The sequence below is a fragment of the Arabidopsis thaliana genome (assembly GCF_000001735.4).
Source record: "Arabidopsis thaliana chromosome 1 sequence".
Classification (NCBI taxonomy): Eukaryota; Viridiplantae; Streptophyta; class Magnoliopsida; order Brassicales; family Brassicaceae; genus Arabidopsis; species Arabidopsis thaliana.
In genome coordinates this window covers 2872146-2887197 of record NC_003070.9, presented here as the reverse complement: position 1 = coordinate 2887197, position 15052 = coordinate 2872146, and the positions used below count along the sequence as shown (strand labels likewise).

The 15052-nt window shown below is 36.1% G+C and overlaps 5 protein-coding genes and 1 non-coding gene across 10 annotated transcripts; all 6 read right to left on the bottom strand.

Annotated features, from left to right (window-relative positions):
* Window positions 1-576: 576 nt before the first annotated feature.
* AMI1 (amidase 1) lies at window positions 577-2847 on the bottom strand. The gene is made up of 9 exons (NM_100769.4): window positions 2631-2847; window positions 2397-2549; window positions 2140-2264; window positions 1923-2048; window positions 1665-1847; window positions 1428-1584; window positions 1190-1358; window positions 965-1099; window positions 577-884 (listed from the first exon to the last, which is right to left on the bottom strand). The coding sequence occupies exons 1-9, from the start codon at window positions 2741-2743 to the stop codon at window positions 768-770; spliced, it is 1278 nt and encodes a 425-aa protein (NP_563831.1). The 5' UTR covers window positions 2744-2847; the 3' UTR covers window positions 577-767.
* An 8-nt stretch (window positions 2848-2855) lies between these two features.
* On the bottom strand, window positions 2856-4707 carry NF-YC9 (nuclear factor Y, subunit C9). 4 transcript variants are annotated; one of them, NM_179288.3, is made up of 3 exons: window positions 4512-4707; window positions 3350-4057; window positions 2856-3167 (listed from the first exon to the last, which is right to left on the bottom strand). In NM_179288.3, the coding sequence occupies exon 2, from the start codon at window positions 4052-4054 to the stop codon at window positions 3359-3361; it is 696 nt and encodes a 231-aa protein (NP_849619.1). In that variant the 5' UTR covers window positions 4055-4057; window positions 4512-4707; the 3' UTR covers window positions 2856-3167; window positions 3350-3358. The 4 variants fall into 4 exon arrangements, with proteins under 4 accessions (NP_849619.1, NP_973797.1, NP_973796.1 ...); NM_202067.2 differs by having other exon boundaries at window positions 2931-3167; window positions 3282-4057; window positions 4512-4674; NM_202068.2 differs by having other exon boundaries at window positions 2861-3167; window positions 3350-4655.
* A 256-nt stretch (window positions 4708-4963) lies between these two features.
* On the bottom strand, window positions 4964-7692 carry CAX11 (cation exchanger 11). The gene is made up of 2 exons (NM_100767.6): window positions 6625-7692; window positions 4964-6085 (listed from the first exon to the last, which is right to left on the bottom strand). Exons 1-2 carry the CDS (start codon window positions 7498-7500, stop codon window positions 5321-5323), a joined length of 1641 nt encoding a protein of 546 aa, NP_172370.3. The 5' UTR covers window positions 7501-7692; the 3' UTR covers window positions 4964-5320.
* Window positions 7693-7823: 131 nt separating this feature from the next.
* AT1G08950 lies at window positions 7824-7895 on the bottom strand. Its single transcript has one exon. It is a non-coding gene; the product is annotated as a tRNA-Pro (tRNA).
* A 133-nt stretch (window positions 7896-8028) lies between these two features.
* Window positions 8029-9768, bottom strand: AT1G08940 (Phosphoglycerate mutase family protein). Its single transcript, NM_100766.3, has 2 exons — window positions 9048-9768; window positions 8029-8482 (listed from the first exon to the last, which is right to left on the bottom strand). The coding sequence occupies exons 1-2, from the start codon at window positions 9502-9504 to the stop codon at window positions 8094-8096; spliced, it is 846 nt and encodes a 281-aa protein (NP_172369.1). The 5' UTR covers window positions 9505-9768; the 3' UTR covers window positions 8029-8093.
* A 159-nt stretch (window positions 9769-9927) lies between these two features.
* On the bottom strand, window positions 9928-13898 carry ERD6 (Major facilitator superfamily protein). Of its 2 annotated transcripts, NM_001035929.1 has the most exons (18): window positions 13370-13733; window positions 13178-13240; window positions 13013-13102; window positions 12828-12887; window positions 12641-12706; window positions 12485-12550; window positions 12307-12382; window positions 12138-12202; window positions 11896-11988; window positions 11703-11783; window positions 11479-11563; window positions 11331-11374; window positions 11175-11237; window positions 11018-11077; window positions 10759-10872; window positions 10445-10559; window positions 10024-10343; window positions 9928-9934 (listed from the first exon to the last, which is right to left on the bottom strand). In NM_001035929.1, the coding sequence occupies exons 1-17, from the start codon at window positions 13592-13594 to the stop codon at window positions 10219-10221; spliced, it is 1491 nt and encodes a 496-aa protein (NP_001031006.1). In that variant the 5' UTR covers window positions 13595-13733; the 3' UTR covers window positions 9928-9934; window positions 10024-10218. The 2 variants fall into 2 exon arrangements, with proteins under 2 accessions (NP_001031006.1, NP_563830.1); NM_100765.5 differs by lacking the exon at window positions 9928-9934 and having other exon boundaries at window positions 9937-10343; window positions 13370-13898.
* Between the last annotated feature and the right edge of the window lie 1154 nt (window positions 13899-15052).

Sequence of the window (15052 nt, the reverse complement as noted above, 5' to 3'; positions counted from 1 at the left end):
TTTATCTGAACAATATTAATTTTATTAAATACAACTCTCTAAATTTAGCAAATATAGATATATATTGTAAGTTAGCAATTAATTTTCTAAATTTACAACTTTTTGTTTTAAAAGTAAATTTACAAATTTTTTTTTTTTAATCATATATTCTTACTATGCTATAATTATATTTACAATAACCTTATTTTTAGTCCTTTTTGAAGAAGTATTCCTACATATTTAAAGCTAAAACTATTATAATATCTAAGAAACATAAACTCTATTAATATTATAAAAAATTATCTTTCACAAGACCTCTTTGACATCTAATATTTCTTTAGTTTTTACAATAACTCCTATTATTTTTGACATTAATATTTGAACTTTCAAAATCACTATTAATAACAAGAAATCTAGTTAATATTAAGTTGTCATTAATATTATAATATCTAAGAAACATAAACTCTATTATATTATAAAAATTATCTTTTCACAAGACCTCTTTGACATCTAATATTTCTTTAGTTTTTACAATAACTCCTATTATTATTGACATTAATATTTTGAACTTTAAAAATCACTATTAAGAACAAGAAATCTAGTTAATATTAAGTTGTCATTAATACTTCGCTAAAAGACAAATAGTACAATTGTCCAACATATACAACAATTTATTTAATACATTGTTGGGTTTGGGACAAGAAAACCATTCAGATATGCTACGATGACATAATAAACAGAAAGCAAAATAGATATGCTCAAAGTGCATTAAGTTTATGACATGTCAATCAAATAAATGCAGCAAGGGAATCCACAAGACTCAGAAGAAAACCGTCTGAGCCATACTTAGCTACCAATGATACCGAAACCGGAAGATTTTCGTGTAGCCCCAATGGTATGCTCACCTATCATGGGAAAAAAACACCGGAAGATCAGACCAGTTCTTAACAGACTCCACAAGAAGGAAGATTGATGTTGTTATTACCTGACAGAATCCAGAAACGCCTGCGATCGACAACAAGCTGAAGGCTCTGCTGCGGAAAGATTCAAGTGCAGCCACATTAGCTTGGAGATGCGGTGGAGGACCTGGTACCGTTGGAATCACCAACACACCCTTCTCCTACAAAATTTGGTATGATTTACATAAAACCGGTCTACTGGTAAGTGTTTCAAACTGAAATTTGGAGAAAAAGGAATAAGTTAGTTGTACCCCGAGCAAAGTTGAAAGAGCCGTTATCAGTTCAGATTTCACGGACCGGCAATGGTCGATCTTCTCGTCGGATGTTCTGATAGCTTCCTCAATTCGTTCTGATATTCCAGGACCAAACTCTGGCTTCACCGACGAGATCCATGCACCGTGGTTTATCTTGAATTCATGTCTAAACTTTGGTTATGCCTATGTAATATATTAGAAATCGATAGAATGTAAAATGAGAAAAATGTTGTACCTTTGTAACAATCTCATTGAACTCGATAGGGCCATGAGAGACGGAATGCAGAACTCTTGTTGTGTAGTGACATCGTCACTTGTCATGAAATGTTTAAGGCTTGGAACATTCTGTCCAATGTACTCTCCAAGATTCACCTTCTTTACTACAGTGTTGCCTTGATACAGAACAAAATCATTAAGTAACAAAATCATCAAGGAATAATCTCTGACAACAAGTTCTTGTGATGCTTTTTACCTCCAAACGATTTTTCCACGGATCCAACCAGAGGCTGCACCAAGAGATCATGCGGTACACTACACAGCTTGAAGCAGTCATCCGCGATAATCAGTTGAGATGGTTCGATGGGGTTCAAGTGATGCTGCTGCAGGAGAACGCAACCTACACGTTTCAAAGTGGCTGTGTCCCGAGCAAACCATCCTAAAGACAATGTTGGATCCATCAATATCAAGATTCAGTTTAACCATTAACATCTCGGATTTTAGTTTTCGTTACCAACTGTGTCGAAGCTCTGAGCCATTGGAGTAAGTCCGACAGTGGAAACTGCACCGTGGGATGGCCGGAAACCGAAAATCCCACAGTAAGATGCTGGAACTCGTACACTCCCTCCGGTATCAGTTCCTGATTGATCAAAAACCAATTAGACAGGGAAGAAAAATACTTTATGATCAGTAGTATGGTTACAACTTTTGGCAATTTTTCTTCAGCTCACCAATAGAAAAATCCACAAGACGAGCAGCTACAGCTACGGCTGAGCCACTCGATGATCCCCCAGGCACTCTATCGAAAGCAATCGGGTTTCTCGGAGTCCCATAATGCGCATTTTCTCCGTTTATACTGCATATTAAGTAAGAACATGCTCAGAAAAAACGTAACAAACCTAGTCATATTTTAGTTCTAGCCTCTGTTATGACATATCCTGTTTCTTAAAACATGAACTCCTAAACCAGAAAAGATGTGAAATTGAACCTGTAAGCCATTTCATCCATAATGGTAATACCCAAAGCTGTGGCACCAGCTTCTAAGAGAGATGAAACTACTGGAGCTGTAGAAGTAGCTGCCGAGTGTGTCCTTAACCAATCCGGGTTACCAAAACCGGTAACGCGTCCTTCCACATCAAAACTGATCAAACCAAGCAATAAGCTCAAAAATTGATTGACAAGAAAGTATAGAAGAAACTCTGTAAGTAGTTGGATATCTTACATGTCTTTAATGGCGAAAGTAAGACCCTGTAGAGAAGGAGGCGACGAGGAAGTAGAAGTTGGAGAGATTGTAACTTTCTCAATGAAAGCTCCAAAATCATTATTGGTCGCCATTGATGCAGCTCCCTTTCTGAGAAGGTAGATGACGACCAAGTAACGCTTCTTGTAGATAAAAGCTATCACATTATTAACGCGGCTACAGTGGCCAAGTCATTTTCTATTTTGTCTTTTCCTTAATATTATTGTCCTTTTGTTTTAAATATCCAATGAGATACATTTTGTGGATAATAACTTAATATGTGTGATAAAGACACAGAAATTAACATTCAAATAAAAAAACTTTTGTCAAAAGCACACTTGTTTCTTACAGTTTATACATTCTTCTTTCTGGTTCATCCCTAAATTTCTCGTTTAGAAAAGGATCGATAGACATAAACACTTTAGATTCTTCTACAACACCCAATTTGACAATTCTGATATGTTCTTTTCATTTTCTTGTCTAAGGTCTCCCTCCTTTCACCTGGACGAGACTAGAACGCTGCAGGGAGAAAAGCGAATACACTATCACATTTTTACTTCAATAAGATAAGAATACCAAAACTGACATAGTACCAAACTGAGACGATACTGAAATAAGTTATACAAAGGTTACCATTATTCGAAAACAGAAACAAAACCCCAAGACTACAAGGTAGGCCTAAAAGAAGCTGGAAGACTCACAGTTTCTTGCTAATTTTCCTGGTCAGGTTGGTCAGGTGCCTGTTGTTGCCACATTGGTTGACCCATATAAGGATTAGGTGGATACGCACCACCGGGATTACCCATAACCATTCCCGGATTTCCTATTGGAGCAGTTCCTGCAGGCAAGTATCCATACGGGTAACCAGCAGCAGCAGCTTCCGGGACAGTGCCCCTCGGAATACTTCCCAAGACTTCATCTCGGAGATCCTCCCGGGGAACAATATCCACAAGGAAATCAAAAATATCGGTTCTAGTCACAGCAGCAGCAATATCGTTCTTCTGCAACGTCCGCCTCTTATTCTCCTCAGTGTGGTTCCACGACCTGAGTGTCAGCTCCAGGATGAACATCTCACAGGCCCTTGCAAACACGACAGGCGCCTCAGCCGAGATCATACGGACATCTTCATCCGCTTTCATGATTTTCTTGATTCTCGCAAGGGGAAGGCTGTGGTTCTTGAAATCGGTAGTCTTCTCAATCTCTTTGAATTGGTTCTCCCAAAATGCTTGAAGCTGCTGTGCCAGCTGTTGCTGCTGCTGCTGCTGATGGATCTGGTGGAACGCCAGCTGGCCTGGTTGTGCCGCACCTCCTGCTACAGTAGCAGCAGTGGTGCTCATCGGGTTGGTTTGGTATGGGTTTGTGCCATAGTTCATAGCTCCAGACTGTCCATGGTCTTGTTGATCCATTCACTACCAGAATAAAAAAACAGAACTTTGGGATTCATTCTAAGCTCTTAAGAAACATCTGACCAGAATTTTAAAGAAATGTGAAGGAGATAAGGTTGCTAACAAACAATTTACATAAATAAGAATCTGCTGAATTTACTTTATATATGGTCTAATCTGTAATTCTAGATTAACCTTGAAGATCTAAACAGCAATAAGTATGAAAATTGAGCTTCGAATTAAAAGACAATACATCAACCTACTTATTCCAACCCATAAATTTGATAAGGAAAACAGGAAAATATCGAAAGGGATTGCCTTTAATTTCCTTCAAAATAGACAGAACAAAGAATCTGCTAACACAGAACAACTAGAATTGTTCCTACAACACCAAGCATATTATTTTATCATGTGAATTCCACAATATATAAGTAAGAACAAGTCAAATTGAAAAAAAGAATCTGCAAACGAGAGTGACCTGTGGAAAGGAGAATCTGAAGGGGAAGAGACTGGTTGATCCTCTTGGTGGGTAGAGAGAGTTTTAAGATCTGGTTTTTTTGTGTTAATTTGTTGTGATTTTATTAGGGTTTTGCTGCTTTACCCTTTTTTCGACTTTAACAATGAGGAGGAATTTAGAAAGACAAGGGGAAGTAAGTGGAAAGAGCTTTAAAAGCTGGGTGTCGTGTCAACCATTGGGCTTATGTCAAGATTCTTCTGCTCTTGTCAGATCATGATTTGTTTTATCTCTTACATTAATTAATTCATTTTTATTATCTTCTTAGGATTTAATTGGCAACCTTTAATTATCTTCTTTGGAGGTTCAAATTTCACAAGTAGTTTTGTTGTATCACAACATATTTGGCATTCACAGAGAATCAAATCACATAAAAAAGAACCAGAATCAACATTTTGTTCTGCTCTAATACACATTCTAGGATCAATGAAGTATTTCTCATTAATATCAAAAGAATACAAATGTGTGGTTTATACATATATAACAGACCCAAAAAAACAAGACCAGTACAATCAATGGAAAAGTAAACCAGATGGGGGAGTCAAAATCTTCTCCCAAAGCACATATATTTTACCATCACCTATCTACCAAACTTTACTAATCTGGCTCGGACGATCACAAGAACTTTTTGTGGGATTCGAAGATTACTGGTCTGGCGGTGGCCATCAGCTGAGCTCAAAATTTTGGCAATTCCCTTCTAGACAACAAAAATTCCTAAACAATGAACCCTGGTTGACCCTAGATTATTCAATGTGCAGACTTCACGCATATGATCAGGTTGAAACGCTGGCGATGATCAAACTAACAAATGTGAAAGCAACATACAGTCCAACAAGACAGATCCCCCAGAATCTCGGAACTCGGAATCTAGACCAGGTTATTACCAACAGAGATCCCATTAGACTAAGCAACAAGAAGACGAAAGCTATCACAATACCTACATGGAATCCAAGTTTGTAAGCGTCTGGATATACATTAGCTGTTTGCATCACCAAGGCCGATCCAAGTCCAACAAGCATGTTAAACATTGGACCTGCAAAACAACCGGCCATAGCCATTGCTGGTCTACCTGCCTTTGCAACTGCCACGTCAGCAACTAGGTCACCAACCGAGTTTCCCCAAGCAAGAACGGTTAGGCCAAGGAGCGCCGGAGGCAGTTTAAGGAGGGTTCCAAGCGCAGCCAAGCAGTTAAGGAGCTCACCAGCAATTGTTGATATCCAGAAAACACTCATTATGAAAGCTACAACAATGACCGGCAGTTGCTCGGTTTTTGGTGGTTGTTTTTCTACTGTGAAGTGGAGGAACGCTAGGGAAGACGTCATGAAGAGGACAACAAGCCAAAGCGGGAGATGGGTGTTTGGAAAGAGGAATGAAATTGGGTGGTTTAGTTGTACAAAAGAGTTGCAAGTGTATAAAAGGGCAAAAGGGCAGAAAACAATGTTGGCAGAGCGATAAAACCTAGACCATTCCGAAGGAGAAGGTTTTGGGATGGTAAGGTTCAAAAGAACTGATACAGGAGTTTCCCACATCCTCGAGATCTGCAATCACAGCAGCAAAAGCAGAATCAGACAACCTTCACTAAACTTATTTCAAACTTAAATGCAGTCTAACAGAAAAAATATAGTAACCTGGATAAGATCCAAACAGGTAAACTCCTTTAGAGTCGAATTCACCAAAGGAATACATATCATAGAGAGACTTGATTAACGAGTCTTGACCAGTTCCCAATCCTAAACCCTACGAAATTCTCTCAAACTCATTTTGCCCAACTTCTTTCTAACATGTTAGCTCTCTAGCTAACCGATCTAACGATTGCTCCTGAGCTGTCAACACAGCTACAATCCAGTTGAAAACGCCTAAGCAAGTGAAAATGCTCATTCACTAGACTAACACAGAGACTTATCATAACCTTAGAGTACACTAAGAAGAAAACAGGAAGCAAATTAAAACCTTTAAACGCATAATCTAAACTAAACAATATCGGAGTTCACAATTGGTAGCTGAATATGATACTACCATAAAATTCCAGCATTATGATCGATAAACAAAGCTCAAAGATGAGTGAAGAAGAATTTACCGTTCCATAAAGCCGAAAAATTCCTGAAAATTGATGTTCTTTCTCTGCTTTATAACTCCCAAGAGAACCTGCGGCAATCTCACAATCCTGAAGTCTCAACAAATCCTTCTCTTCCTCACTGATACTTTTCCCTTTCTCAACATTGGTACCAAAATCCATCCAGAAGACGAAACCAACGAAGAATATATAAAACCCAACGAACCCTATAGCTTGCCACACAAATATCTCACCACTCAAGTACACATAGAACAAGAACAAAGCAGCAATCAAATAAAAAAGCACATCTCTGACAAATGACGCAGCATCCACCGGAAACGGCGCTGCATAGATCGCAACGAACCCAACTACAAAGGCAGAGACGAAAGTTCCAGCGGATAAGATAGCTCCGAATCCGGTTCGATACTGACCACCACGCAAGGCGGCAACAGAGGCAAAGACATCAGGTGCGCCATTACCTAAGGCTAAAAGAGTCACAGCAGCCATGCTTGGAGAGAGATTGAGACGATCGGCGAGCTTTGTAGTGACGGTGGAGAAATGAGTCTGAGCGGTTTTAATGAGTATGTAAAAGTGAAGAAGAATGAGAAGAGACAATATTGGGATCGAGAAGAATAGGTTTTCGTTGAAGATACAGTAATGGAGGGAGAAATAGTTGATGACGCCGCCATTATCGTGGGATCTAGAGGAGACACAAGAGGATTTGGGATTAACGATTGAGCTACTGTTCGTAGTGATTTGGGAGTCATCGAGAAGAGAACGAAGAGGATGATCCGGGAAAGTGGGAATGGTGGTTGTAGTGAGGAAGAAGAAGATGAGAATGGAGATTAGGGTTAAACACAGAGCTGAGTTTCCAATTGTTGAAGAAGAAATCAATTCCATGCCATTCAGATTCAGGTTTCAAAATCTAACAACAGCCAAACCAAGTTTTTAGTTTTAGAGATTTCAGCATCTGATTCGCTGATACTGTTATAGCATCTGATTTGAGTATCGCTGAGAGATCTGATTGTCCCATGTTAAAAATAAAAAAGTTTCTTTTTTTCAATGTGAACCAAAATAAGTCAATTAGTCATTGATTTTCATAAACTTGGTAATTTAATAATGTTTACACGAATTCCTTTGTAATCATTTCCTCATTTTCAAGACAAAGATACGTCATTTACGCTAATCTGCTCAGAATTTTTAAAAATAATAACGTTTATAAAGGGGCGTTCCGAGAATTGAACTCGGGACCTCTCGCACCCTAAGCGAGAATCATACCACTAGACCAAACGCCCTTTTTGTTTACCATATCATCTTAAATTTTAATAAATTTATACACCAATGGGTAAACCAGAATAAACCGATATCCAAATGTGAATTTCAATTCGATCTTGGATAACAAACTCGGTATTTAACAAAACCAACAAACAAATGAAATAAATATTATAAACTTTCAATACGCAAAACAAAGTATAGCGATATAAATTTAGTGGTCATTCTTCATCATCAGTGACATCTAACAAATCAAAATACTCATTGAGATGCAATGAACAAGAATCGTTTGATGTTGTTACACGACACCCATCAACACGATCCTTTTGATCATCAATCATATCTTTAGACATGCCCCAATCCAACATCTCTTCTTCACTGTGGTGTATCGCGAAAGTGTACTCTCCGCTCGCACCCAACTCCATCACTCTGAACTCGCAGTTCCCAAAGTTATTCAACCGCTCGAACTCTGCCACCGTCCACTTGAACCATTTTGTTAGAAACACTCGAGATGTCAGTCCGTGGGACACAATCACTAGGTTTAGTTCACTTGATGGATCCACTTGATGCCTGTTCATGTCCACGTCTCTCCACATAGACTCCAGAAAACCTTTGAAATTAGGTGAGACATTGATCGATCGATGTTATATAACATCCATGATTTAACATCCATGAAATTTCTTAATAAATGAAAATTTGGACATTGATCTCACTTTACATATACTAGTGTTACTAGATAAGTTGAACACTGATCAAAAATAAAAACTTCTTTTTTTTTTGTGAAATATAAAATGTTGAATGTCCCTACAGTAATTTTATTTAAAGATACAGCCTAAGATTCTACAAACTAATTCTATCTAAATTAGTCTACATCTACAACTTTCACCAGTTGCACAATTTTGGTTCCGTAAAATGATTTTTCTTAATACTTAGTTTATTATACGTGGAATACTTCCCCAAAAAAATCAACAAATTCGAAAACCAATCAAACTATACGTCTTCTTTTCTCATGTCAAAAGTCCTGAAAGTAGACTTGACCAATATAAAACTTATAATTTGAATTTCACTAGTTTTCTTATATTAAAAAGGTTATATAATTCAACGATGTTATTTTAATGCAAGTATCCATATCAATAATCGTATTCATGTCTACTATAATAAAATAATGAACTTACTAGAAACACGATCGTAGACGTCGGCGGCGGATTCACCTTCGGGAAAACGATAGAAAAATCTACCGAAACGTTCCCTCGTCTCCTTCACAACTCTCATCCTCTCTTCCACTTGAAAATTCCCAAAATCTTGTTCTCTGATCCTACACTCTTCCCTCACTCCTATCACGCGCTTCCTCGAGAATCCTTTTCCTACTTCCCTCAAAGTCGTCCTCGTTCTCTCGTAAGGCGACACGTAGAAGTACACGCGCCAATTCTCTCCACACGCACCGCCGCTTTGGGTTGATATGAGGGCTCTCATTTTCTTCCCGGCCTCACGCGCTTGCGCTCTTCCTTCTTCCGTTAGAGGGATCTTGTGATCGGGTGTGGTCGCGTAAGCCCCTGCGTCGATGTTACCGGCTGACTCACCGTGACGCATTAGTATGATGCGTTTTGGGAGCATCTTCTTCTCATTCACCATCTTTCTCTCTCTCTTTTTCTCTTTGTCGTGTAAAGTAAATTTGATTTTATAGTGGAGAGATCGATGATTATTATGTCTTGTCAAAATTGAGAGCCTACCATACGAGACCACGTTCTCAAGAGACGACTCTGTTTAAGATCCCACTCTATTTCACATTATGCAAAATGAGAAAATGGGTTTTAGGCTAGCTAAATAAAACTCCTTTCACTTTATGGTTGGCAAGTTGTATTTGTATGTGGAACTTGGTTTAATGAAAAAAAGCTAAATGAAATTTATGATTCTTTAATTTGTTTATTAAAATGCTTTTCTTGTAGAATCATGTTTACGAAAGACACAACTAACCTTTCCTTACGATTTTACATGCAGAATCACGTTTTAAAACGCAAAATCACTGACTTTCATATTATCAATCAAATCTAGTGATTTTTTTCTCACCTTAAACTATAGGAGAGTCCTCTAAACATGAAATTGCAATTGTTTTCTTACCATCTTTTTGTATTTAACTTTTTATGTATAAACTTCTTCAACAACATTTTTGCATATAACTAACCAAAACATACATTTTTCCCAAACGAGGAATATACAAATTTTTACTGTTTCAAATTTCCCATCCAAAATTTGATACGCACACGGATCACATTCAAACTCACACCAAATAACAACAATCGACTTATATATATGATCATTTACCCAAAAAGAAAAAGAAAAATGATATTATTGCACAGAGTTGTTGAGCAGTGCTTGTATTTCTTCAAGTGATCGGCCTTTTGTCTCAGGTACCAAAAAGTATATAAATACGATCGAACTGGCGGAGACCATTGAGAAGATGAGGAACATTCCTTTAAAAAGTAAACAATATAACACAATCAATTATCCAATAACAGAATCATAATAGTAATAATGAGAATTATAATAACATGTTTATATTCTAGGTATTTACCTGATGCATTCCATTCTAGCATAAAATTGAAAGTGTATGTGATAATCCAACCAAATAACCAATTGGTTACAGTAACTAAGGTCCCAGCTGACACTTTCACATTCATCGGAAATATCTGCAAGCAAAATAAAATTTTATTAGATTCTGTTGTTGCTGTTTTTGTATATAGCTCCAAATTCACATTTCTGGTTGAAACTTGGGTCTAACTAACCCCACTATGCTATAAATTTTGGTCATATATAGTTCACACATCGTTAGTAACATTTCTTAGACAAATATCTTAATAAAAACATGAAATATTAATGTTGGTATACCTCAGCCATTATAATCCATGGTAGTCCTCCCATTCCCATGGCAAATGACACAATGTGACCCAAGACGCCGATGCAAGTGAAGATGGGAGTGAGTTCTGGAAGAATGCCAAACGACTGCATAACATTTAACAAAATTTTGAAGAGATAATTAGCTAGAAAAAGGTACATATTTATATTAACAATGTTGTTAAGAAATTTTATTCACATTAAATCCTGTTTCAATATACGTACGCATGTGTATATGTAGAATTAAAATTACCTGGAAACCGTAAGAAACACTTAAGAGCAAAGCACTCAAACCCATTGCAGAACAAGAAGCCTGTTTAAATTTATATAAAAATTAGCTTGTCTTTAGTCTCATGAAGAAAGTCATAACTAATAATACAATTGATTGAATAAAAATATTATAATCTAACCATTAGGAGCGTTCTCCTCCCCATTTTATCGACTAGGACTGTTGCCAGCATTGCTTTTGGAACCTAAACATAGTCAAATAATTTTTTTCAATTTTCATATTGGAATTTCTTTAGTGAATTTAAAGTATATTTTTCTTCTTATTATTGAAAATTTACCATAATTGTGGCTATTACGGATGTGCCAATAGCACTTGGAAATCCTGAAAATAAAAAATTATAAGTTAAATTTTTTAAATGGATTGAACTCAAAATATTTATTGGATTGAACTGAAAGATGAAATATTCATATTATCAATTAAAATACCTCCTTTGTTGAAGAGGCTACTAGCATAATAGGTAACACCGGAGCTCCCACACAATTGTTGCAAAAACATTAAACCAACTCCGATCTGAATACAAATATATATGTAAGAATTATTTAAAATGTTTTCATGTTTAAAAACTAATTCGAAAGCAATTGAACAATCATATTTGTTTTAACACAACCGCTATTCAATATAATTGTTTGCATTAGTTCAAAATACTTACAATTAACGGATATGCGTATCGTCTCTGAAACAATTCAGACATCTTAGTTTCACCACCGTTTTCTGTCATGTCAATGGTATCCTGAAAAAAAAAGAAATCAATTTTTTCAAAAAAAAAAACAATAAATATTGAAAACCCAACATTAGTAAATAATAGATAGAATATATTAAAATGAACACTAAATTTTGCATACTCTAATTGTGTTTGCTTCACGAGAAATATCGACGTCAGATCCCCTAAGGCGTTGCAACGAAGATCGGCATTCTTTATCACGACCTAACTTCGCCTGTCATATATAACAGTATATATGAAGAAGCACCAACAAATATTTACAAATGCTTGAACCAAGTTTCAAAATATTTACCGGCTTTTGATTGGTTATAATCATAGAAACCAATACTATATTTGCAAATATTTAAATAAATAAAAACTTACCAGCCATCTTGGAGATTCGGGGATGAAAAATAAACAAAAGACGTGGAACACACATGGCACCAATCCTGCAAACATACAAACATCATGTTAAATTGACCGGTTCGAATTACATTACATCTATCATTTAAAAAAATATATTTTAGATTACAATCTCTAAACAGAATCATACCGACTACTGTTAGTAGTCTCCATGGAATAAAATTGCCAATGATGAAGAAGAGTGAAATTCCGCAATTTTGCATCAACTGTTCACATTTTAACAAAAAAAAAAGCATGTTATATAACGAAAATTTAATACATGTGTTTTAAAAATAACAGTAAAGTAAATTAAATAGAAATTTACGTACCTGATTGGCGAACACAAACGATCCTCGGACATGTTTAGGTGCAATTTCGGCTATATACACCGGAATCTACATGAAACACAACTTTTTATCAGTAATTCTCTTATTTTAGTACAGAAATTTGTGTGATGAGAATGAATTTGGAAAAAGAGGAATTACCACGTAGCTAAATATACCAACGCCGATTCCAAGTAACAATCTTCCACAGTCCAGCCACATTGCATTCTTCAAAATATTAAAATAAAAATATTTTTTTAAGAAAACACAGAAATTAATAAAAGGATAATATAAATAAATTGTGACAAGTCAGCAAAAGGACAAACGACAAGTAGTTTAGACAAAAAACCTGAGCCAATGCTACACAAAGCCAGCCTGTGATACAGAAGAATTCGCAAAACAACATCGTCTGTTTCAGAAAAAGTGGGAAAAATGGTTAAAGTAAAAACCGGTTCGAGTCAAACCAAACCATGAGACAGCATTTGGGTTTGGTTCACAAAAATCATAAACCGAAACTTGTATTAATCTTCTTACCCGTTTTCTTCCCAAGACATCAGCGACTTTACCGCTGAATACTGCACCGATCAAGCCTCCTAATGTCAAGATCGACCCGAACATTGAGTACTGTAAAATCAATTAAATACGGTCAATATAGAAGTAATTACATGTTGAAGTAACTAAAGATTATTGATTACATACTTCTGCAACGGAGAGAGATAAATCTTTGGTAATCCCTGCTTGTGCACCCGATGAAAAACCAACCTACAAAACCGAGAAATTAAGCCGGTTCAGTAAATTCACCTTCAAATTCAGAGTCAAACCGAAACTCGGAAGATATTGAAAATCGGTTGGTATGAACCGAGATTGAATCAAGAAAAGAAGAAGACTCACGCCACAACCGGTACAGAAGGAGCCTGATACGGCAACAAAGGTGCTGAGGAAAACAGAGGCGGTAACACGACATTCACCATCGTCGTTTTGAGGTTTCTTGACCTCTCGCGGAGACTTCCTCGATAAACCGGATTCTAAGAAAGCGTCTTCGTTAGGGAACTTTCTCTCACGTATGCTTAAGCTCTTCCTGAGTAACCCTTTTTCCATGCTCTTTTGTCTCTCCATTCCAAAAAGTCTCCTCCTGCTTCTTTCTTCTCTTTTCTTTTTTCTTTTTCTTTTCTTGGGGTTTCTCTGTTTTGGAAAGCAGATATAAGAAAAGTGGGTAAAGAAGAGTTGTGAGGAACTTCGAAGTTTCTGAGCAGCTCGAACTTATGCAACTTGAGGATTGGATGTTTTTGTCAACTGGTCTCTGGACACTTTGATATTTTATAATTTACACGTCATATTTTTTTTGTTTTTTTGAACAAAATCATAAAAACTTTTCTAAATCTTGTTTTTCGCTCAATTTTTAATATTCAGTGGACTTGGTCGTGGTCTTGGACGCTTGGGCAAATCAAACTGTGTTCGCTTATTATTTTGTGTAGAAACACAAGTAGCATTTTATTAAATATTATTAGAGATTTAGAATAGGTCGTCCCGCGTATATATATATGATAAAACGGCTCAATAATCAAAACGTCTTTATTTTAATCTTAGGTTTGTCTTGTTTAGAAATTTAGATCCAGTCACCCATGCACAGTCAACTTGATTATGGATCTGATTTTTTATCATAGATAAATTAGATAGTAATCATCTTTGCTTTTACGTTTACGAATATATGTGTGTATAGTTGTTATCTTCAATTATTTTATTTAAAATTAAATATGACTATTTTCGAGCCAAATATAAATTGATATGTTTATTTATATATGTATTATATTAACTTGAAAGAAATAAAATTTATCGTCCTTATCAATTATTTGATGGTTTGAAAAGTCGCTCTTGGTCGACCACCCTTCGTTTTTCTGAATTGATATATTTGAATTTGACTATTCTCCATGCATGTGCATCCAAGGATCCACACCTATGAAGTTGATCCATTTATTAGTATCTAAATGAATATTAAAGTGATTAATATCCCGCCATATTTGACTATACGTATATATATCTAACCAGTAATTTATATTTGCAAAACTGTTCTATACATGGATTATCTGTTCTACTGGTCAGAAATGCAATAAACAGTAGAGTGAAGAAGTCGAACGGAAGGTTCATGGTATAGCGGCATGAAAGATTATACATGTCTTTTTCATCACTTGTCTGTAAAAGAGAAAAATGAGACCCACACCTTTTTGTCCTAGATTACTTTATTGCTACTAAGGGCAGAAACATTAATCTAAGAAAGTTAAGCAAATCATGAGATACCTAAATGTTTCTTCTGATTGATTTCCTGATGTAAGGATTTAATTACTGGATGAAATCTGAAGCATGGTTTGTACAGACTCAGTCCGTTTACATGCGGTTCCTTCTAGCTATTTCACTCATTTATATGAAGTCAAAACCTATTGCTTTTAGTGGTTATACTTTACATGTATCTTGTATGTGAAAAATAATAACTTTGATTATGTTATATTATTTTTCAAGATTTAACTAGGTCCATACAAAATTTTGAGAAACAAATACGAAAATTACAAAATGTCATCT